The sequence below is a fragment of the Erpetoichthys calabaricus genome, chromosome 3, assembly GCF_900747795.2.
Source record: "Erpetoichthys calabaricus chromosome 3, fErpCal1.3, whole genome shotgun sequence".
Lineage (NCBI taxonomy): Eukaryota > Metazoa > Chordata > Cladistia > Polypteriformes > Polypteridae > Erpetoichthys > Erpetoichthys calabaricus.
In genome coordinates, this window is record NC_041396.2 from 107,138,323 (window position 1) to 107,163,362 (window position 25,040).

General features: G+C 40.4%; 1 protein-coding gene across 3 annotated transcripts in view; it reads left to right on the forward strand.

Moving 5' to 3' along the window:
• The window catches only part of zgc:174356 (uncharacterized protein LOC100137120 homolog), a 264,663-nt gene that overhangs the window by 59,242 nt on the left and 180,381 nt on the right, over positions 1 to 25,040 (forward strand). For all 3 annotated transcript variants that reach the window (XM_028797261.2, XM_028797260.2, XM_028797262.1), the window contains one exon: positions 19,378 to 20,107. In XM_028797261.2, the coding sequence (XP_028653094.1) occupies positions 19,378 to 20,107 (730 nt within the window). The remainder of the gene's footprint in view (positions 1 to 19,377; positions 20,108 to 25,040) is intronic.

The window sequence follows — 25,040 nt, forward strand, 5'->3', positions numbered from 1 at the left end:
GCCAATGCCACGGCTGCTGTTGCTGTTGCTGCTACTGAGAGCTCTCTGATGGACATGTGGAGAGGTAGCAGGGAAGTAAGGGTGGGGTACACCTCAAGCAGGTTGCTGGTATGGATACACCGGAGGTGGCGCATCCTCCATTCCTGCTGGCTGGGCTCCATAAACTCACCCATCTTGGCTTTGTACTGGTGGTCTAGTAGGGTGGCTTCCCAGCAATTGCCCCTCTGTTTTATAGCTTCAATCTGGGGTTCCCTCTTAAGGCATTGCATTATATGAGCAGCCATGTTGTAGAGGTGCCCCATGCCCCATGCCCACCACTTCCTCCTCCTCCTTCTCCTGCTCCTGCTGCTCAGTGTTCCTCCATCTCCTGACAATAGGCACTGCCCTCCTCCTCCTGGAGTGCCCCTGCTCTACAGAGCTGCCTGCTGGGCATGTCCTCCTCCTCCTCGGCACCCTCTACTACTTCGAGCAGGCCAGATGGTATTTTGTCCAGAAGGAAACACTAGTGTGAGCACATCATTCCAGCCAGCAATGTACCAGCTGACAAAATAACAGGCCTGCTTGAAAGGAGCCAGAACCTTCCAGAGCTGCCACATAAAATTTCCTATTGGCAGTGCTTGGCCCCTGGTACCATGCTGTACCAGGCAGTGATTCAATGCCCTGTGCTGTTCCCACAACTGCTCCATCACATACAGTATGGTGTTTCACCAAATTGCTGCATCACAAACCAACCTGTGGGAGGGGCAGGTGGTGGTGCTGTTGAATGTTCATGAATGACCCCAATGAAGAGTGCACTGGGTAGAAAAAAGTCTCCAAAGTGTTAAAGTCATTTGCTTATTGTTTTGGAATTAATGTATCAAAATATGATTTGAAAAGTGGGTTTACAAACAAATTCCAATGATGATCTTTTTGTAATCATTGGAATGTTAGAATTTAAAGTTATGCTATAGTTGATTAGTATTTTATTATATATTGCTACATGCTATTACTATACATGTTACATGCAGTGTAGAGAAAATCGTATTTTTTAATACAATAATATATCTTAATAAACATTCAGCTAATCCAGTAGCAAAATAAATTTAACATATAGAAGTCAATGTCTGTAGGACTAGCAAAAGTTAGTCCGATGCAAAATTACATCTTCTCTTAATAAAATAGCAAATTATGGTTTAAATACACCAAGCTGGTGAAAAACAAATACAATACCACTGTGATCACGAGGAGTCAATTATAACACACATACATGTGCTCTAAACAAGAAACATATCGAAATGAGACTGCAAATGTGATGAAACTTGAGTTTTAAGTCTGTTTCAGTCAGTCATCTGACAAAAAAATGAATGCACAGCTGGTTCTTGTGGTTTGCTTTTATAAATAGCAGCGCTTAACTGTGTGTCTGATTGCTTGTTAAAAGGGGAACACATGATTATTGAAATAGCATGAAGTTATTGACATGATGACAGATATAAATAGATACATGGCAGAGAATGAAGGAACAAAAAAATTGAAAATGTGTAATTTCAACATTTTATTGCTTCTATACATGTATCAAGTATTAAACTACCCCCTTGCACCCTAAGGGTTTTTTTCAGCAATCTCCACCTGAGGGGAGGTACCCCAAAATAAAGCCTTATTATTCAAAAAATAAAGGCAGGACAATTTTTCACTAAAACCTGACAATTACTTCTCAAATGTGATAAAATCTGTGTTCGTGTTAAATTTAAACATTCCTTTACTTAGAAACTGCTGCTAAACTCTGGAAAAAAACAGGTGCTCATGGTATATTTTTTTCTTTTTTCAAATTTTTGTTTTCTGATACAGTATATCTCATGTACAAGTAATGCCAGGACAGTTTTTTCACCTCTGAGGTTTCATCTGTAATAGTCTAAAGTATCTTGTTGATACCATAAAGAAAGAAATGGTTACAGCATTTGGCACCATGGGTCTTCCAACCCTTCAATTGGGCATCCAGGTTGAGAACAATTTTATTGCACATAAAAAAGTAACTCCTATAAAAACTGAAATATAAATGCCTTTGTGTAGATGTGAAGAGATTTGACACAATATACATAATATATACATAATATTAATTATAAAATGTACACTATGGCTGCTTGATGGTGCAATTCTCAATGTAACATTACATACAATAGGCTACTTTCTTGTAACAACAATCTACGCCGATCAAAAGGAAGCTAAATACAAATTCAAGTCACCCAAATACAAAGTCGCTGCAGCTCAACAGGCCACAGCAGCTGCTCGGCTCCTCAGAGGCACGTCGCCGCACCAGGAGAAGAGGAAACAGAGCCAAAATGGCCGCGGACCGGAAGTCCCTTCCCAGGACAGGCACGGGATTGGTCGGTGTGTCTTGCATGTCCGCCGATGATTGGATGGAGGCAAGCCCAAGGAATGTCCATCCCGGGCCAAGGAAGGACCCGACGGGGCCTGTGGGAAGGGCCCTCAGAGAGCAGCCGGCGGATATGCCTGACAAAAAGGTAAGGCAACCGCCGACTGATGATCTGTGCTTGTTAGCGGCTCTGCGTGAGCTGGAGGAATGCCTCCAGCCCGTTGAGTCGCTGTTCCAGGTGATACGCGTCCTCCGTAGAGGATTGAAGGAGCTGGAGGTGAAGGCAGCCGCGTCTGTGATGACGCTGCGACAGTGGTCGGATCAGCGCGGCGCTGGAGTTCTCACCCGGAGGGATGCGGCGGGGAAGGTATGTGAGTAAAGGATAATGGAGATTCCACCGAAGGGGCCCATGACATTCGTGATCGGAACCATGTCGGTGGGTCTCCAACAGCGGATGTGGCGGTGCAGGCTGTTCGTGAGGTGAGGGGAGCAACAGCGAGAGGGCAGACAGGACAGGGGTTGATGAGTGCCCTGGGTCCTAGCGCCCGACGCCCCGAGCCCGCAGCAGTCTCCCATCGTTCTGCATGAACGCAGATGGGCTTGGATCTGTGCGTTTCCCATGCGCAGACCCAGACCGTCGGGGCGTCCAAGATTGATAGGAGGAATCGAGGGGTGAATGCCGGTTCCTCCGATAGGAAGGGACGTGCAGCTGGGTGCGCATGTCCAGAGAAGGGCCACTCCCCAAAGTCACCGGAAAAGAAAGGAATGCAGGTGGTCTGGTCAGTGTCATCATCTGGAGGGACACGGAACCCGCGGAGGGGGTGCCGAATAGGCAAGTTCCGGGGTCCCTGTCAGAGGGGGGAGCACTGCCAGTGCGTGGCACAGAGGGACGCCAGGAAAGGGCGTCCAGGCAGCGGCTCTGCCCCCTTGCTTCTGTGTGTTGCAGGACTGGACCCGGGACGAGCAGTAAGACCTGCTTCGTGGGAAACCGGCCCTCATCGGATGGACCGTCTGGCAGGAGGACACTTCGCTGGCGATGGGGCAGCCCCACAACCGGCAGAGGCTACGAAGGCGCGAGCGGCGCAGAACAGAGGGGTGCGAAGACCTCGGAGAGGGTGCCGAAGAAGAGAGTTCCAGGGTGCCGGATTGGACCCTGGACAAAGAGTAGGACCCACTTCGGGGTTGAACCGCCCTCACGGGTTGTGTCGCTCAGACCGACGTGTCTTCGCTGGCGATGGGGCACTGTGGCACCCGGCTGGGGTTCATGCCCGGCCAGGAGGACCGGAGGAGGGCTTGTGCCTCCTCCAGAACACGAGGGGGCGACCGCCCTGGTTCTACTCGGGGCCACGGGTACAGAGCTTGGAAGCTCAACCATGTAGGGGCCCGTGGTCACCTCCAGGGGGCGCCTCGATGCCTTGGGAGCCCTGGACCTCAGCACTTCCGCCACACCCGGAAGTGCTGGGGGGAAGAGGATTGGGGACACCCGGAGGACTTCCAGGTACACAGCCAGAGCTTCCGCCACACAGGGGTGTGTCAACGGAGGATCCTCAGGAAGCACCTGGAGTCCATCCGGGGCTGTATAAAAGGGGCCGCCTACCTCCATTCAATGGCAAGAGTCGGATGGAAGAGGACAAAACTCGGTGGAGAGGAGTGGAGGCGGACCAGAGACTGAGAAGGCATTGTGTTGTGGTGGCCAAGGACTTAAGTGGTGATTGGTGCTGCGGCACTGGGTTTGTGCACTTGAACTATTGTAAATAATGTATAATAAACGTGTGTGTGGTGAAACCATCTTGTCTACCTGTCTGTGTCCGGCCTGTTCCCCACAATGTCTACGAATAATTGGAGATGTCATGGTCGCTTCCCTCCAATGGTATAAGGTTTGTGAGCGTGTGACCTATTGAATTCGAGCTAATATAAGGTGGTACCTGCCAAAGGTGGCCCGTGCCCCCTCTTATTTGGAGGATATCTCATAATTGATGGATTGTATAATAATGTGCTTGGACTTGTTTTAATCAAAAGAATATACTGCAAGTACTGATGTGTCATTTGCAGATATATGTTGTTGTAAAGTATTATGCAAGAACACATGAAAAATCGGAAGAAATTTTGTAATACTGTTTCCTGCTTTCAGCCTGTAGTTCACGTTTCCTTGGTCGGTGGGAAGGTTCATCACATTGGTTGAAATCTATTGGTCGGGACCTTTTGATTGATGTATAACATTTAATAATAATAACTCATTACATTTATATAGCGCTTTTCTCAGTACTCAAAGCGCTATCCACACAGGGAGGAACCGGAAAGCGTACCCACAATCTTCCACAGTCTCCTTACTACAAAGCAGCAGCACTACCACTGCGCCACCTGTGAGGTTTCATTATACAGAACAATACAGTAATTATGGTTAGTGAGTAGATTTATTAATGTGGATCTGAAAAATGAAAAATATGGTTATTTCTATCTTGCAGCCATAAAAAAAAAAGTTATAAATACAGTATATTCTGGCTGTTTGATTTTCAAATTCAGATTCACAATTAACAAAAAAAGTAAATGAAATGAGTTGTTTCTATGTTTGCTCTTTTTATTACGATTAAAATTAATATTTAAATTTTTTGTTTACTAGTTAAGTTTACATCATGAAACTTTATACCAGTATAAAAATATTACACCTTCAGACTTAAAAATATTTTTCTTTTCCTCTAGCCATATAATTCACAACACCACATCTTGATATTCCTCCCTGACTTGCATTTACTGTGCACTGTATTTATTTATAGTGGTATTATTACAGCATTAATGGCACTCATAATTTTTAATGCTATTATATTAGATTTAATTGTAACTTTCATGGAATATTCCATTTTTTATACCTATGTAAAAAAAAAATTACCAGATGCTGACACTGTAAAGAATGTGATGAGTTAATAGGTATTGATTTTATATAAATCAATTTATATATAATCAAATAAAATATCTCATGAATTGTAAAATCATGTTTGAGTCATTAATATGATCTTAGCTAAGGGCTTTATCTGCGTCCGCTATCAAAAGGAAAACATGAGTAACAGTTATCTCCACACTAAAAAAGAGAATTTTTTCCATTAATGTGAACATCTCCCCAGAACACCTAAAAACAGTAAAGTTTTTCAGAGTTGAACGGCACAGTCAGACTTGCCATACACTTAGAAACCACTTTTAAAAATTCAAGGAGTAAAGCCATACTGTTGCCTTCTCTTTTCTTTTCAAAATAGAATCATGTAACATTTCATGTTGCCTAAAACAGAGACACGATGCTAATAATAATGTAAAAAGTTAATGCCAGGTGTTGTACAACATACTGAGATATGCCTGCATTTTTCCATCATTTTATGCCCGCACTGTGTCATAACCTAATAGGTATCAGTGAAAATATATTAATAAATCGAGTAATAATCCTTTTATAACTCTTCAAATAATATCTCTGTAATTATCTTAATTTAGCAAGATTTATTCTAAGCACAGTACTTTTATTGCAAATAATTCAGTAATGCTCTATGCATACTATATTAAGAAAAGCAACACGCAAAACATAACAACAAACAGTACTAGCAATTTTTCATTTTAAATATTTATTTTATTTTTCAAAATACAAACCTGTGAAACCACCTACCTACTGCTAAACTCATAAAAAAGCCTTTATGTTTTCTCTGCCATTTAGTTTTTACTCTTCTTTGATCATGCAGAAAATTGGTTTGACTGATGGTGCCTTATCAGAAAACCAAGCTTGTTTTTGTTGTCTTTATTATCATAATAACTACCAAAAAAAAAGTATGCACAGCTGTCTGCATAAAGGCTAAAGGGTCTTAAACATTTTTGTTAAAAGGCCTAGGTAGCACATTATACATTATATTATATACTTGTTTGTTAACTTCTTTGAAGCTGATTTTTTTTTTCCTTCACCGCGGCTTTAGACTGAATTTTTGTATTCACAAAAACTCACTTTTTGTGAAAAATGTGAGCTTAATTTTTTATTACTTAAATTGTGATTAACATACAATTCAGAACTTTATGAACACTTCATACATATTAATTTTGAAGTGTACATTAACGTTCAAGGCAAACATTTGCTTGCAATGGTAAGTCACGCTATTTGCAATATGTGTTGCACCACTGATGCTGCTTTCCAGTAACACTTTCATTATCTGTTGTTCTAAGAGCAGAAAATGTTCATCTTATAGCACAGAATCAAAGTCATCAACAGAAGATTGCTTTTGATGGGAGCGACTGCAGGTATTTGATGCTGTGCTGTAAGAAAAAGAAATGGCAATTCAATATTATCTTCATGCCTTTGTTTACATCTAGTGGATAAAAAAATACATTCTTTTCAACTTTTCTCAATGAATGTCTTGAACCTCTTGATGTCAGCTTTTGTCTACACCCACTTTCTACCTGTTCTGTCAAAATCTTCAGCCTCTGAAGATTGCATGAGTAGAAAAACTGATTTTAACATGGAAATGAGCCTGGGTGTATAACCATAAAGACAAAAATAGTAACCCTGTGTAAATGAAATGTGCTTTCTACCTGGGGGGTATTTTTCATACGTGGATTACTCACTTAACCGGATGTTATTGTTGACGATTTGGCCTGATTCTGGATCTGTCGGTTTTTTGAAACTCTTGCTGGAAGTGTTGTCTTAGCAACACATCCAACTCCGCAAACCTGTTCGGAGCAGGTTTGTTCTACATAAACAAGGATTAGTTTACACACGTGATCAGTGACGGTGCGTGGAAGTCATCCAGTCAGGGCTTCGCCGTTCATGAATGAGCGACCAATTGATATTGGTGCGCAAATTATACGAAGAGAATTTCATATAAAGAGGGTTTTGCGCGATCGCCAAGATCCTTTATTGCCCCCGGAGGAAATTCTGTACGAAAGATACCGCTTTAGCCGAGGGGGAATATTGTACCTCAAAGATTTATTAGCTCCGTATATTCGAAGTCAAACTTGGCGAAGTCGGCCTCTCATAACCACACAGACAGTAGGCATTGTTTTGAGGTTTCTTGCAAGCAGCACTTTTTTATATACTGTAGGCGATGCGGAACATCTATCGAAAAGTGCAGTTTGCCAGGCAATTCGTAAAGTCTGTTTGGCTCTGAAACATTTCCTTCAGGTTTTCATTGTGTTTCCTGGACACCTGCATGTGCAGACAATAAAAGAGGTGTTTCATGCCATTGCAGGTAGGTAATACACAGGCTAAAACACCCACAGTTCCATAAAGAATCCCACAATCAGCCTAACATTCTCATTACCAGGATTTCGAAATGTGATTGGGGCACATGGAACTGATCAGAGTGGAGTTTGATCAAACATTATTTGGAAAATGTACCTCTCCTCCTGATGAATAATCAGACACAGTGTCTTCATCAAATATTTGACCTTCGTTAATATCTCATTGGTCAGACACAGGTTCAAGGGATATGACATTCCCTGCAACTGACCCAACAAAAAAGAGGGCTATATGGAACATACCTATAGCACACATGGAGGACAAATATGCAATGACCATCCTTTACTTGAAATGAAGTGACCACTGCTTCCTGCCACTGGTTCTGAGGAGGAGCTTCCCCCTGGAATGCCCTCAGAAACAGGGCGATGGGCATTTTGCTGGAGAGCCAACTCTTCTGCAGGGGTTAGGTCTGGACCGCGTGGACCTCCACCTGTTTTTTGCTTGTCTGCCTCCTTATTAGCTTTAAAATTAATGTTTTATATATTATATATGATTCTTTATGTCAACAATTCTTTAAATAGTTATATACCAATATTTACCAGTTTGAAGTATATTCTTGTACTTCACTTTAACCTGTTCCCGTGTTCTCCTTGTGCTCACGTTTGATCTGGAATTATGACATTAAATAATAATTAATCTGACACATAGGAAATGAAACGCTGCATTCAGTAAGTACAATGTACACTACTTAGCGTTTAATTTTTTCGGCCACTTTTTGCCAGCCGTCTTTTCTGGTCTGGGCTGCTTTTGCAGTGTTACCCCTTGTGTATATTAAATCTTGAAATTCTTCGTGTCCTTCGAATAAAAGGTCTTGCGCTGCGTGTGTGAAAAAAAATGTGCCCGTTCTTTCGTCATTTTGTTACAGCCTATCAAAGACTTGCTGATCATGTTTTCTAGACTCAATATATATGGGCTTTTCACTCAGCGCGGGCGCTCGCATTCATCTTGTATGATTAGATCCAGCTAGACTAATCTAATACACGGCTGCATTTGAAAAACCGACTTATCTGGATGAGTTTCACTGGCATTAACTCATCCAAGATGAGGCACCTGATCTCGGATGGTTTAAGCGACGTACAAAAAATACCCCCCTGGTCTGTCAAAAATCTTCAGTCTCTGAAGATGATAGGAATACAAAAACTTTTTTTAACATGGAAAAGAACCACCACACCTTTTTAGGGTCTATAACCACTGATGCTACACTAAATTTCATTTGTGTGCTTTTTTTTGTCACTAACAGCCCATCAGTTCAAAATTCTGCTAGGGCATCCCTAGTGCCCTGCCACTAAAAACTATATAGGTAGTTTAGCATGGGATAGATTGTACATTAAAGTTCATAATTTAATGGCATACAAAATCTTGTTTGCTTTTTTTAATTGAAAAAGTTTTCAGAGTGGCACTGTTGCTTGGTATAAAATTTCTTCAGTATTTAATCATGAAAAGCAATGCTACATTTGTCCTTCTGCTGGGTACATAAAACACACAAACACATAAACAAGAACCTAGCATTTTTCTATGTAATTACAAGGATAAATCAAAAAGTAAGGGCAATTTGAAAATTACATGGTAACTACAACAGAAATTACATGGTAACTTTAACAGATTCACAAAGGCTTATGGGTTCAAACATGCATAGTGCTGTGCCCTGCTGTTAGTCTAGTTTAAGCCAATGTCAAATGAACATGGATGCTCCCCTGTGGGTTTCCACTATTGTTGAACAAATGCCTTGTAGTGAGATTTCCTTGGGCAGACAGAGAGAAACCTTCAGAAATTCACTGACTAGAATTCAACTAGACTAATATCAGAGCGCTACTCTGTGCGTGTTCGAACTACCCCTAAGCCATCACGAACATGTTGCTGTACCTACTGCGGTTAACACATAATTTAAAATTGCTTTTACTTTTTCATTTACCTTCGTAGTTTAAAATTTACAGCTATACACTCCTATTTAATGGTATGCATATGTCAACAGTAAGTGGCAAGTTGGCTAATCACAAAGCAGTTGACACAGATTGCTGTAGTCATTTGCGAGGAGATCCACACATGTAGTGGTCTTCTTTGTTTTGTTGCATGTGCTTCTTTCTACCTGGCACTTCTTTCTTGGAGCCCAGTGCTTTGTCCATTTCTTTTTTTACCTTTCATGAGGGCAAAATCAGTAATTGATTTCATATAGTGCATGCTGAATAGGGTAGAAAAAAGAACTCCGAACAACTCTTTGAGTAAGTAAAAGTAATTAGTAACGTATCTTGTAGGCAAACATCTATTTAAATGCATAACATTATGAGGTAGTTCTGATATTTTTATATTATTACTGAATACTACTGGTGGTGCTCTCTCCTTCCATGATTGAAATAAATGGAGCACCAAGTAGTTATTTTCAGATTTGTTAGTGACTTATCTATTATCTAGCAGCCATACAACTTGCACTTCAGAACTAGTAGTCAACCTGAAGCTAAGCATTTCCCGGCCTGGCCAGAACTTGGATGGTAGACTATCTAAGGTGCTGATGAAGCCATCAGGGGATGCTTACCCTGATGGCTTCATGGCTTTGTGTTGATCCCAATGCACCAGTGCAGGGACAGAGACACTGTGCTCTAAAGATTTGCTTCATCCTTCAGATGAGATATAAAACTGAGGTCTTGACTCTCTGTGGTCATAAAAAATACCTGGTTATCTTTCAAAATGAGTATGGTGTACCCTAGTGTCCTGACTAAATTGCCCTTCACAGGCTTTTCATTCTGGTCTCCTATTCATCCTCTGTCTCTGATTGTTTAACTATTTCTTTCACCCCGTTCACCACCTACTAACTGATGTGTGGTGAGCATACTGGCTGTTGAAGCATCATCCAGGTGGGTGCTACACATTGGTGGTAGAAGTGGTTTCCAATTGTCTATGTAAACCGCTTGGAGTAGATTAGAAAAACACTATTTAAATGTAATTATTACTATTATAATTACTATGATCTTCATCACACATAGTGAAATACTGTGAGTGATTATAGGTTTGACATTTATTGTTATCTAGCTGTCTGCAGAACAGAAGCAGCAGTTCACATCTTGGCAACACCATTTAATAATGTCAATAAAAAGGGCAGGAGAGGATTTTTTGAGGTATAAAGGGCATATAAATGTGATCAAGTACAAGACAGAGGTGAGAGACAGCAATTCACACTTTGGTACTATCAGTCAGTAATATTGCTTGCAAGAGTAATGTGGGACTTTTATGTAAAATAAAGTAAGAAAAATGTGCTATTCTGAATAAAGTTTAGAGTTACAACAACATGGGCATTTGCAGGTCACCTTTTTATGAGAAGTCAAGAAACATGACATGCACACATGAAATAATTAGAAAATTTCAAATCCAACATCCATCAGTGTGGGAAATGAACTTCTAGTGATAAGAAATAATTTAATATACAATTCATGTAGGTCCATAAGTATTTGAACAGTGATACAATTTTCATAATTTTGGGTCTGTACACCACCACAATGGATTTGAAATTAAGCAGTAATTTTGTGATTGAAGTATAGACTTTCAGTTTTAATTTAAGGGGTTTACCACAAATATCGTATCAGCCGTTCAGGAATGACAGTCAATTTCCTCCATAGCCCCCCAATTTTCCAGGGCTCAAAAGTATATGGACAAACTAACATAAAGATGAATATAATAATCATTTTCAGTATTTGGTTGAATGACTGCCTGAAGTCTGGAACCCATGGCCATCATCCATTGTTTCTATTGTAGAGTTAATAGTAAAACTACTAATTATATATATTTTTTAAATCATACTAACCATATGTTTATTTTTAATATAGTGCTAAATCATCCAATTATGAAAACTGTCATCAGAATCAATGTGATCAATGTGAATTGAAACAAATTAACAACAGTAAATGTGTGCCAGAATTTGATTTTAGTTCTAGAATTTCCTTCATATGAGACATACTAAGGACTGTTTAATTGTGAATGCTGGAATTAGTAACACATTCCATGTAAGTTCATTACTAGGGAACTCGCTGATCAAGCATTAGAAATGTCATGCATTTGTCATTTTCTAGCCTGCTTAATCCAGACCAGGGTCATGGGAGATGCCGGAGCCTGTCTCAGCTACCCTTAGGGCACAAGGCAGGAACAAACCCTGGAAAAGGGTGCCAGTGTATCACAGGGTGAACACACACACACCCCAAATACACACTAGGACCAATTAAATGTAGCCAATTCACCTAACCTGCATGTCTTTGGATAGTACAAGAAAACTGGAGCACCCAGAAAGTGGTAATAAAAAAAAAATATAAAGGAGGCTTATTATACTTTGAAGTCCAGAAATTATTCAAAGTTAACAAACATCTTTTGGTTATACCTGATATGAACATCAGAAACAACAAGTCACTTCTGCTACTGTTTGAAGTTGTAACAGGTAAGTTTAATTTAAAGTGATTAATAACTGTTCAATTTGATTTGTTTGCTTGAGAGTGATGAGTCAATGGGTGTACATGTAAATCAAGGCTAATAATTTAGGCATTTCCAGTTTTAACTTGTTCACCAATATACAATATTCCTGGACAATTTTACACCACAAAAACAAGCATACACTGTATGCACTTTACTAATACATTTACAGTAATTTCATTCAATTCTAGCTGTTATTTTTACGTATAACTCATTATTACAAAATATGTAATAAACAAAAATGGGTACCTGTCTTACCGATTAAGTATTTTACTAAATTTTAAAATATTTCAATTTTCAAAACATTTATCTACTGTAAATTCAGCAAACACATCTAAATGTTACACCATGGCTATATTTTCTAACTTGTTTATATTTTATTTTTCTTCTTTTGCCAGCTTTTCGTTAGTGAGCTATGCTATTTATGCTTGATAGTTATAATATGCAATGTGTTTGATGAAATTGTTGTTGCAGTTCATGTGCTCTGCCTGCTGTGAGCTTGGTAGTCTATTACATTAGTAGACTCACTCCAATTTCAAATTTTGTTTTCTAACTTTTACTAAATTGTTGTGTATATCTGTCTAAAGCCTAATGTAAGATATCTCATTTGAACACACTGTCTAAAGTTATGAGAATTTGGTTGAAAAGAAGTTGCTCCTGACAGGTGTGTCCTGATGTAGGCATACCTATGTAATACCTTATCTAGTTTTTATCAATTGCTAATTCATCCCAAATCATCATGCCAGTCCACAAATATTACTTTGTGTATCTATGATGCAACACTGAATGCTGTTTTTCCTTCACTAAAATACTCCACAGTACGTGCTTCCATTATACTGAATGTTCTATGCAAATAACAATAATCCAACAAAGTTTGTTCATTCGCTTCCAGTTAATTTGGGATTTAGGCAAATTGTATTAATCTGTTTTCTATGCCATTGCACTGCTTCTTTTTACCAAGTTAGATGCCACATCCATTCATTGGTTCTTCAATTCCAGGATAAAAATTCTTGTATTGTGTTGTGCACCATATGTATAGACTAATAGGTAAATGTTAAAAGATATGCAACCTACTAAATTTTACTTTACATTTTATTTTTAATCATCACCTTGTTAAAATATGGTATGAGAGATCTTGTTTTACAAACAAGAAGTTAAGGACTGTGTATGGCATGAATGGAAACTTTTAATACATGACTGTAGAATTTGTAAACTTAATGTATCCTCTAAGATGTCATCTGGATGGTCAAGGATTGCTAGGGAATGCATGCCACCTCTACATTCCTGTGTGAGAAAATGGGCTTCTAGCCACTATTGCTTGAACGATATACCAAGAAGTGAGTTCTTGATCAACAACTCATATTACACTGGGAACTGTAAAGGTTCTCCACTAAGCCTGGAAGTGATTCCAAAGCATAGACCAAGCATTTCCCAAGATTGTTTAAAGGTCTTACCCGATGAGTGGAAAATAAGTTTTGAGTAAGGAAGTAAGTTGACTGAATGTACAATGCTTGGATACAAAGAGGTCAAAGACCACTTTGGAAAGGAATGATAGGCTGGGAGTGTGAAGGAAGAAAAAGGGAAAGGACCATTAGATAGTCATGGGTTAAATGGGAACAGTTACACACAGTGACACAACTAGGTTATATTTTCTATTCCATACTATTTCCTGTTCTGTGCTACTGGTAATTTCTTCTCTGTGTGACGTAAAAAATAATTACACCATTTCAATATCTGTGAACTCTACTTGGCTTTATTCTGGGTGTGGAGAGACAGCAGGGGTTCTGTCGCATTAAAATGTATACTGTAGCTTTATAATAATAAAGTGATGTGAATATGACTGGAAGTAGATAGCTAGGCAGCTTGAAGTAGTTAGAGTAAAGAAATAAGATTTACATATGAAAGAAACAAATCTGGGAGTGTGACAAATGCTTTTGTATTTGTTGGTTATTTAATGTCATGTTTACCTAATTGGTTGTCCTGGATGTCTAAGCTTTCTGCAAGGATAAAAAGAACATCAAGTGGCACCACATTAAAAAAGCATATAGTATTGAATAGAAAGTAAAATGGCATGAGGTAAAAAGGTGTGACAGCACTTCTCTAAATCTTTCTCTGCCTGTCATTTCTGAGGAGGTCCGAGCAGTACAGATCTATATTTTTCTGAGGCAATAAAAACGTGTAAAGTGCTGGAGTTTTTTTAGTTTGTTATTCACCACAATGTAACAAGAGCTTTCTCAACCACACTACTATCTATTTAATTTGAAAGATCTATGATTCAAAAATAAAAGCAAAATACACGAGAATCGAGATTTGCTTTTAAAGCTTTATATACTTTTGTTTCTTTAGCAAATATGATTTTGTTTTCATTTCCTTACTGCCTGTGTAACTTCCTGTATGTATTGTTATCATACACAGTATTAACTTTTTTCCATTACAGTGCTGGAAATTGAAACTGACCGGAACTGTATTGACCCATACTAAACAAAGCAAGAGTGCTCTAAAGTGGAAAAATTGTTGCACAGTATGAGAAAGACTGTTTTGTATTTCTGTTGATGAGAAAAAAATGTGGATTTACTATGTGTTTCTTACGAGAATAAAAATCAGTGGTTTCAATATAATCCTCAGTAATTGAAGCTGCATTGAACGGGGGTCTTCAAATGGTTCAAAAGTTAAAAATAGTTCAAATGCAGCTACCAGATAGATATTTTGCCACTAGTATGACTTGTCATACAAAAAATACTCCACAGTCCAAGTTTCGTTGTTTTTAAGGATTTTAGTAAAAACTAACAGTTCACACAAAAAATAGAGAAAAAAAGTTGATAATACAAAAAATAATAATAAAGGGAAAAAATAGGAACTTATGATATTCTGCTTAAATATCTAGGTTACATTTCTTAAGGCTTTTTTGCATTGTGCTATATAGCAGACATTCACAAAACTATATCATCTGCCGATTCATGTTTCTGTCTAGCTGTCTAACATCAATCTATGGGTTAGTCTACTGTCAAACAGAGTTAAGATGAATAACATTCCATTTTCCCACAGGACAAAAGGGACCGGTAGGACTCCTTCTTCAGCTTGATAGCATCCCTCACCACTAGTGTCCACCAACAGGTTCGGGGATTGCCACCACGACAGGCACTGACCACCTTACAGCCACAGCTCCGGTCAGCCGCCTCAACAATTGAGGCACGGAACATGGCCCATTCGGACTCAATGTCCCCCACCTCCCTTGAAACGTGGTCGAAGTTCTGCCGGAGGTGGGAGTTGAAGCTACTTCTGACAGGGGGCTCTGCCAGACGTTCCCAGCACACCCTCACAACACGTTTGGGCCTACCAGGTCTGACCGGCATCCTCCCCCACCATCGAAGCCAACTCACCACCAAGTGGTAATCAGTTGACAGCTCTGCCCCTCTCTTCACCCGAGTGTTCAAGACATGTGGCTGCAAGTCTGATGACACGACCACAAAGTCGATCATCGAACCGAGGCCTAGGGTGTCCTGGTGCCAAGTGCACATATGAACACCCCTATGCTTGAACATGGTGTTTGTTATGGACAATCCGTGACGAGCACAGAAGTCCAATAACAAAACACCACTCGGGTTCAGATCAGAGGGGCCATTCCTCCCAATCACGCCCTTCCAGGTCTCACTGTCATTGCCCACGTGACATTGAAGTCTTCCAGCAGTACGAGGGAGTCCCCAGAAGGTATGCCCTCTAGCACCCCCTCCAGGGACTCCAAAAAGGGTGGGTACTCCGAACTGCTGTTCGGTGCATACACACAAACAACAGTTAGGACCCGTCCTCCCTCCCGAAGGCGGAGGGAGGCTACCCTCTCATCCACCGGGGTAAACCCCAATGTACAGGCTCCAAGTCGGGGGGCAATAAGTATGCCCACACCCGCTTGGCACCTCTCACCGGGGGCAACTCCAGAGTGGTACAGAGTCCAGCCCCTCTCAAGGAGATTGGTTCCAGAGTCCAAGCTGTGCGTCGAGGTGAGCCCGACTATATCTAGCCGGAACCTCTCAACCTCGCGCACAACCTCAGGCTCCTTCCCCTTCAGAGAGGTTACATTCTACGTCCCAAGAGCGAGCTTCTGTAGCCGAGGATCGGACCACCAAGGTCCCTGCCTTCAGCCACCACCCAACTCACACTGCACCCGACCTCCTTGGCCCCTCCCATAGGTGGTGAGCCCATGGGAAGGGGGACCCACGTTGCCTCTTTGGGCTGTGCCCGTCCAAGCCCCATGGGTGCAAGCCCGGCCTGGCCCGGACTCTGGAGGCAGCTAATAGGTACCGGCAGGCCAAGCGGAATGCGGCTTCGGTGGTTGCTGAGGCAAAAACTCGGGCATGGGAGGAGTTTGGGGAGGCCATGAACAATGACTTTAGGATGGCTTCGAGGAGATTCTGGTCCACCGTGTGGCATCTCAGGAGGGGGATGCAGTGCAGTGTCAACACTTTATATGGTGGGGATGGTGCGCTGCTGACCTCGACTCTGGACATTGTGGGTCGGTGGGGGGAGTACTTCGAAGACCTCCTCAATCCCACTGACATGCCTTCCAATGAGGAAGCAGAGCCTGGGGACTCGGAGGTGGGCTCCCCCATCTCTGGGACTGAGGTCACCAAGGTGGTCAGAAAATTCCTTGGTGGCAGGGTCCCGGGGGTGGATGAGATATGCCCGGAGTTCCTCAAGGCTCTGGATGTTGTAGGGCTGTCTTGGTTGACACGTCTCTGCAACATCGCATGGACATCAGGGACAGTGCCTCTGGATTGGCAGACTGGGATGGTGGTCCCCCTCTTTAAGAAGGGGGACTGGAGGGTGTGTTCCAACTACAGAGGGATCACACTCCTCAGCCTCCCTGGAAAAGTCTATTCGGGGGTTCTGGAGAGGAGGGTCCTCCGGATAGTCGAACCTTGGATTCTGGAGGAACAGTGTGGTTTTCGTCCTGGTCACGGAACAGTGGACCAGCTCTACACCCTTAGCAGAGTCCTGGAGGGTGCATGGGAGTTCGCCCAACCAGTCTACATGTGTTTTGTGGACTTGGTAAAGGCGTTCGACCGTGTCCCTCGGTGAATCATGTGGGGTGCTCCGGGAGTATGGGATACCAGACCCCCTGATAAGGGCTGTTCGGTCGCTGTACAACTGGTGTCAGAGCTTGGTCCGCATTGCCGGCAGTAAGTCGAACCCGTTTCCAGTGAGAGTTGGACTCCACCAGGGCTGCCCTTTGTCACCGATTCTGTTCATAACTTTTATAGACAGAATTTCTAGGTGCAGCCAGGGTGTTGAGGGGGTCCGGTTTGGTGGATTCAGGATTGGGTCACTGCTTTTTGCAGATGATGTTGTCCTGTTTGCTTCATCAGGCCGTGATCTTCAGCTCTCTCTGGATCGGTTCACAGCTGAGTGTGAAGCAGCTGGGATGGGAATCAGCACCTCTAAATCCGAGACCATGGTCCTCAGCCGAAAAAGGGTGGAGTGCCCTCTCAGGGTTGGGAGCGATATCCTGCCTCAAGTGGAGGAGTTCAAGTATCTCGGAGTCTTGTTCATGAGTGAGGGAAGAATGGAACGTGAGATCGGCAGTGATACAGGCTCTGCATCGGTCTGTCGTGGTGAAAAAGGAGCTGAGCCGTAAGGCAAAGCTCTCAATTTACCAGTCGATCTATGTTCTTACCCTCACCTATGGTCATGAGCTATGGGTAGTGACCGAAAGAACGAGATCGCGAATACAAGCGGCTGAAATGAGTTTCCTCCGCAGGGTGTCTGGGCTCTCCCTTAAAGATAGGGTGAGAAGCTCAGTCATCCGGGAGGGGCTCAGAGTAGAGCCGCTGCTCCTCCGCATCGAGAGGAGTCAGATGAGGTGGCTCGGCATCTGATCAGGATGCCTCCTGGACGCCTCCCTGGTGAGGTGTTCCGGGCACGTCCAACTGGGAGGAGGCCCTGGGGAAGACCCAGGACACGCTGGAGGGACTATGTCTCCCGGCTAGCCTGGGAACGCCTCGGGATTCCCCCGGAAGAGCTAGAAGAAGTGGCCGGGGAGAGGGAAGTCTGGGTATCTCTGCTCAAGCTGCTGCCCCTGCGACCCGACCTCAGATAAGCGGAAGAGGATGGATGGATGGATGAACATTCCATTTTCTATAACATATAGGGGGTTAAACTGATTCCATTTTCTGTAACTTATAGGGGGTTAAACTGAATCTTCCATTATCTGTGTTAAGCTATATTATATTCAAGTTCAAGCGAAGCAGAAGGATTTGGCTCTTACAGTAATTTTCTTCTTTTATTCACAAAAAACAAGAAACACTAGCTGAATGGAATAATGTATTTTAGATTTGCTGACAATAATAGTTTCTAATGGTGGGATATATTTTGTGAGAATGAGAACTATGTCAAAAGGCATACACTTCATAAACAAAAATATTTAACTTGGCTGCTTTATAAAATATGGTTGGCACGGCAGCTAGGACTCGAGCCTCATAGATCCAGTATTCTGCATTTGAACTCTGCACCTCTTTGTAGAGTTTGTATATTTTTCCAGCATCTAAATGGGTTGTCCTCTCACATTTTCTAGATACACTTGTTTGGTTGACTTATGATTCTGTTTTGATCCAGTGTCTATATAATGGACTGGGCCCCCAGGGTTAGTTCCAGCCTGTGGTGCTACAGTATGTGACCTGAAATGTATTATGCACTTAAGAATGTTAATTTATACACTGAGATAAAAGTTAACAAATTAGTAATCATCCTTCCATCCAATTTCTGCATCACAGAAACTCAGAGCTTAATTAACAGGAATGTTTTCTATGTAATGGCCATTTTAGAAGTGTGGGGCTTTTGGCTGAAATCCTACGTGAGATGTCAGCCAATTGGAGCAAATGTTTACAGACACATGCACATAAAAATTCTCAATTCACATCAGGGTCATTTAGAGTTGTCAGGTAATCCAACTGTGTGGAAGTTTTACTATGCTTAAACAATTACATGGAACATGTGAAACATAAGTAAATTAATAATGTCTGAAATGTGTAATGGTGATGTAAGCAGTATTAAGAGTTATGAGTATAATCATTACATTACCAAAAATGTTTTCTATTTCTGAAGCTTAAACTATACCCTGTATTTAATATGACTATATTTTACATATATAGCTATAGAATGATTTAATCTAGGAAAATAGGTAAACAAATTAAAACTTACATTTTAAGAATGCTGATTCTGCTTATTTTAGACATTTAAATTTTGGACTTAATGTTAAACACATAATGTGCCTCATAAACATAAAAATAAGTGTTTAATTTAGATAAATCTTTTTGTATTTCAGGTTTGCCAGGAATTATATAATGAAGATATCTGCAGTCAAATTGGAAATCATGTTGAAGAAAATCAAGTGATTCAGAGCAAATCATCCTATATCTTGCTTGCTTTCTCTGCAGTTATGAGCCTTGTATCAATACCTCCATCTCTTCTTCTTGGCTCTTGGTCTGACCGGGAAGGTCGAAAATTAGGAATGATTCTACCAAGCATTTGTTCTATGGTGACCGGAGGAATTTTAATAACTGTCACAAAAGTGCAACAGCTTAATGTTTACTGGACTATTTTGACAGCTTTTACAATTGGTGTATCGGGTGGGCACGTGGCAATATTTTTAAGTGCTTTCAGTTATTTATCTGATGTTTCAGACACTGACCGGCTTACACTGCGCATTGCAATTGCAGAGTCAATGGTTTTCGTTGGTGGAACAGCTGGATTTCTTTTAAGTGGAATTCTGATAGAGCATTTTAGTTTCACACATGTGTTTGCAACATACTGTTTCTGCCATTTCCTGTCTGTGTTTTATGTACTGCTTTGGCTACAAAATCCAACATCAGTGGACAGGAGAATAAATATTCTGAATGAAGTACAACATCAAGAACGAATCATTCAAAAATTATCGATTTGCACATATGTTAAAATGTCATTTGGTTCAGTTCTGAAAAAAAGACGTTTACAAGATAGGCTGAAACTTCATCTACTAATCCTTTGTACATTTTTGCTGAATGTTTGCAGTATTGGTGAGTCATTTATTTATTTACCAAATGTATTAAATTGTTTCTCTATAGATTTATTGTAAAATGGTCAAATTACAGGCAGAAATTTTCACATACTTTTCCAAGTCTGCCAGGCAAATCTGCACACTTTTATGATAAAATTAATTTTTACTGCTAATGACTGTTAGTAATCCAAAAGATGTAGGCTACTGAAGCCTATTGCAGTGACCCCAAGACCGTGAACAGTGGTTTTGTGTCTTTCCTGTCTAACTCTAGAAGGGTGCAGTTACCATTCTACTGAGTCTCGGACGTCCTGGATGTCTGTTCTAACCAGGTAGAGATAGTGAGTCTGTATGGAAGGAGACTGAATGTTATGTGTGCAAGTAGCAAAAGCATAAATGTGTCCACCATGATCAAAGAGTGGTAGATCACAGTCTTCAGCAGTGGTTTAAACTGATATTAGTTGTTTTTCACTGGAATTTTAGTTTTCTTTGCATAAAATCATCAGTGACTATTGTGTACTGTAGCCATTTGTGATGAAAATGTGAAAGGCATACAGACATATAAGGCTCCATCTTAGGAGTGATGCTTGATGGAATGACAGTCTGCCTTTCATTCCAGTAGAGAGTTTTCAGTAATGTGTCAAAGCCAGATCTATGCCTTAAATCAAGGAGTAAACTAACATCATGACATATAACAGTTAGCCCTCCATTTATTTTCTGTTCAGTTGAGGGTAGCAGGTTTTGTTGTGTTCCAAGTAATAATTTATCCAGCAAATTGCAGCAGTGGGCACATCAGATTTTAGCAGGCCATAAGATATTTAGAGGTTTGACTTCTGTTGGGCCATTGAAGGCAACCAGTTTCTGGAAATACCCACTCAGGAAAAGAAATATGTAATACTGCAGACAACTACTTAGAAAACATTTTGATTTTTGTCTTTATGCTTAATGAGCATGAATTCTGATTTAGCAGTCCTTTAATTATTGTTTTCCAAATGTAACATTTTTGGATGTTATTGTTGCACATAAAAAAACACTTCTCTGAAGAACAATCAAGTTACATTCAAACTGCAACAAAGAGTGGCTCCATTCCGATTTTTATCTCATATCAAGAATCAATTTTTTTTTGTTAAGAGTATTTTATTATTTTAAAGAGAGAAAACAGAGGAACAACAGGAAATGAAAAGTTCAACATCAAAAGAAGAATCAATTCCCCATCCCAACAGAGTCCTCCACCCCTCCCCATTCAAAGATATCTTTAAAAAGTATTAGGAGCATGCCCTACATATATCAATTTATACCAAAATAAGCACTTTTATTAACTGCTGCTCGTTTTTCTAAAAATGATATTGTGGGTTGAGAAGATGAATTAATACAAGCAGCTAACATTTTATAAAATATTTCTCCAGAAACTGAATAGACATTGGTCTTGCATTTTCCACCATGATGCCAGATGGATCTTAGCAGCTAAATAACTTGATGAAATTATTTCTTAAGAGAGGATGAAAAGGAGTATGATTAAAAATCAACAAGTAAAAAAAACTGTGGAGAACAAGGAACAAAGTCATCTAAAACAAGTGAAAGAAAAGGTAAAAATGGAGGGTCACAAAGATGTAGCAAGAGGGAAAAGTCAAAACATGAAAAAAGGAGAAAGGCACTTAAAGAGAGCATAAGACACAAAATATGTCAGGGGATAAACTCATTAAACATCACTTTATAGAAGTCATATAAATTGTATAGACAACTTTATATTGATTAAACTGATAATTTGAATTTTTGGAGCAGTTGACATCTTTAAAGACTGAATCCCAGTTCAAGGCATTAGAGGAGTGTAGATCTGAATCCCACTTAACTGAAACAGTGAGAGGCTTTTTACAAGTATGTGTACAGCACTGAGATACTTTTTTGCAACAATAGATGTACAGGTGCTGGTCATAAAATTAGAATATCATGACAAAGTTGATTTATTTCAGTAATTCCATTCAAAAAATGAAACTTGTATATTAGATTCATTCATTACACACAGACTGATGTATTTCAAATGTTTATTTCTTTTAATGTTGATGATTATAACTGACAACTAATGAAAGTCCCAAATTCAGTATCTCAGAAAATTAGAATATCAATTAAGACCAATGCAAAAAAAGGATTTTTAGAAATGTTGGCCAACTGAAAGGTATGAACATGAAAAGTATGAGCATGTACAGCAATCAATATTTAGTTGGGGCTCCTTTGGCCTGGATTACTGCAGCAATGCGGCGTGGCATGGAGTCGATCAGTCTGTGGCACTGCTCAGGTGTTATGAGAGCCCATGTTGCTCTGATAGTGGCCTTCAGCTCTTCTGAATTGTTGGGTCTGGCGTATTGCATCTTCCTCTTCACATGGTCAGGTGAGTTTGCTGGCCAATCAAGAACAGGGATACCATGGTCCTTAAACCAGGTACTGGTAGCTTTGGCACTCTGTGCAGGTGCCAGGTCCTGTTGGAAAATGAAATCTGCATCTCCATAAAGTTCGTCAGCAGCAGGAAGCATGAAGTGCTCTAAAACTTCCTGGTAGACGGCTGCGTTGACCTTGGACCTCAGAAAACACAATGGACCAACACCAGCAGATGACATGGCACCCCAAACCATCACTAACTGTGGAAACTTTACACTGGACCTCACGCAACGTGGATTCTGTGCCTCTCCTCTCTTCCTCCAGACTCTGGGACCTTGATTTCCAAAGGAAATGCAAAATTTACTTTCATCAGAGAACATAACTTTGGACCACTCAGCAGCAGTCCAAAGGCGAGATGCTTCTGACGCTGTCTCTTGTTCAAGAGTGGCTTGACACAAGGAATGCGACAGCTGAAACCCATGTCTTGCATACATCTGTGCGTGGTGGTTCTTGAAGCACTGACTCCAGCTGCAGTCCACTCTTTGTGAATCTCCCCCATATTTTTGAATGGGTTTTGTTTCACAATCCTCTCCAGGGTGCGGTTATCCCTATTGCTTGTACACTTTTTTCTACCACATCTTGTCCTTCCCTTCGCCTCTCTATTAATGTGCTTGGACACAGAGCTCTGTGAACAGCCAGCCTCTTTAGCAATGACCTTTTGTGTCTTGCCCTCCTTGTGCAAGGTGTCAATGGTCGTCTTTTGGACAACTGTCAAGTCAGCAGTCTTCTCCATGATTGTGTAGCCTACAGAACTAGACTGAGAGACCATTGAAAGGCTTTTGCAGGTGTTTTGAGTTAATTAGCTGATTAGAGCGTGGCACCAGGTGTCTTCAATATTGAACCTTTTCACAATATTCTAATTTTCCAAGATACTGAATTTGGGACTTTCATTAGTTGTCGGTTATAATCATCAAAATTAAAAGAAATAAATATTTGAAATACATCAGTCTGTGTGTAATGAATGAATCTAATATACAAGTTTCACTTTTTGAATGGAATTTCTGAAATAAATCAACTTTGTCATGATATTCTAATTTTATGACCAGCACCTGTATATGGACAGAAATGTTCAGTAGCTGAAGCTGAAGAGTAAGGGGTGAGGACCAGCGAGCAACTTGTGTCTTGCCATTCCTAATAAGCATCATGTGGACTCCCAAGTGATTCAAATCTGATAAAAGTGTGTACAGATCTATCTTGAATGTGCCCCATGTACGCAAAATGAATAAAAACACATTTGGCAGGCAGATGCAATCTGATAGACAGTTACTGGTTGCTGCATTACTTTACATCATTTTAGTGTAGGGCGTATGTGAATTTCTTAGCTCATGATGGCAAAGAAGAGAAACAGAAAACAAAAAAATCATAGCTGTTGTCCTGAGCATTAGTTATCACTGCCATATTCTACATAAGGAAACCTGTTAAGACTAGAAAGGAGCCAGGAGCAAGTGTGAACATAGCCTTATTTTGTTTTCAATAATCAAACTCAAGGTAGTGTATATTGTAATCAGGTTTCAGTCTGTCATTTTTTTAGCATGTAACAGTAAGGGAAAAGGAATAACCATCTGAAACAACAAAAAGGACAAAAGAATGCCCAAAGAAAAGCTACACGAGGGTCTGATCAAGGGCAGATTGATTTTTTTTCTTTGTTTGGTTGCTTTCTAGTCTTAGTTAATCATTTATAACTTTAGATTTTAATTATTAATATTTAGGCTAAGTAAACCACAATCTGTCTTTAAATGTTCGGTCAATATTACTTATACTAGTACATTTCTATTTACAGAGTACATGGTATTTTTGTACTAAATTGCATGTTTATGTATGTCCTGGCAAGTTATAAATTTTGACAAAACAGATGCTATAATTGCAAATGTATTCAGCATATTGGACTTACATATAGAACATTTAATTTAATGAAGTGGAAAAAGTTTGATTTTCATGTGCGTTAACTGAATTACTTTTCAGAAAGCACAATCCATATTCTCAGATTCTGCACATCCCAGAAAAAAACTATGTTCCATCTACCTTCAGAAACTTGTACCATTTTTCACTCTTGGGTTATTAAATTATTAACTCCAATACAGACATCTACTTGACCTATGACTAAGACACCATTATATGCAGTCATCTGTATTACTAATCAGGTTCCATTATTGATTCAATTTTACTGACCAGTAGCTCAGTAGCTTTTATAATCTGGCTGTTACCAGCTGTTTCTGATGCATGCTGCATGTTTATACCCAACAGTTATTTTAATTATGAAACATTTTCATATGTATTGATATGTATTATTTTTTAAATTGTCATGGCTTTGTTTAGTAGTTTGTGTCTGCAATTGAATTGTAAAACACACTGTATTGTCACTGCATGCTTCCGCACCAATGTAATACTTTTCATTGTACCGTATGTGTACTAGCCTCTCCGAATACAAACTCATTTTACCAGTCACTTTACTACCTGTGTAAATACACCTCTGAAAATAAGCAGATGTATGTTGAGATCATTTACTTATACACAAGGTGTAG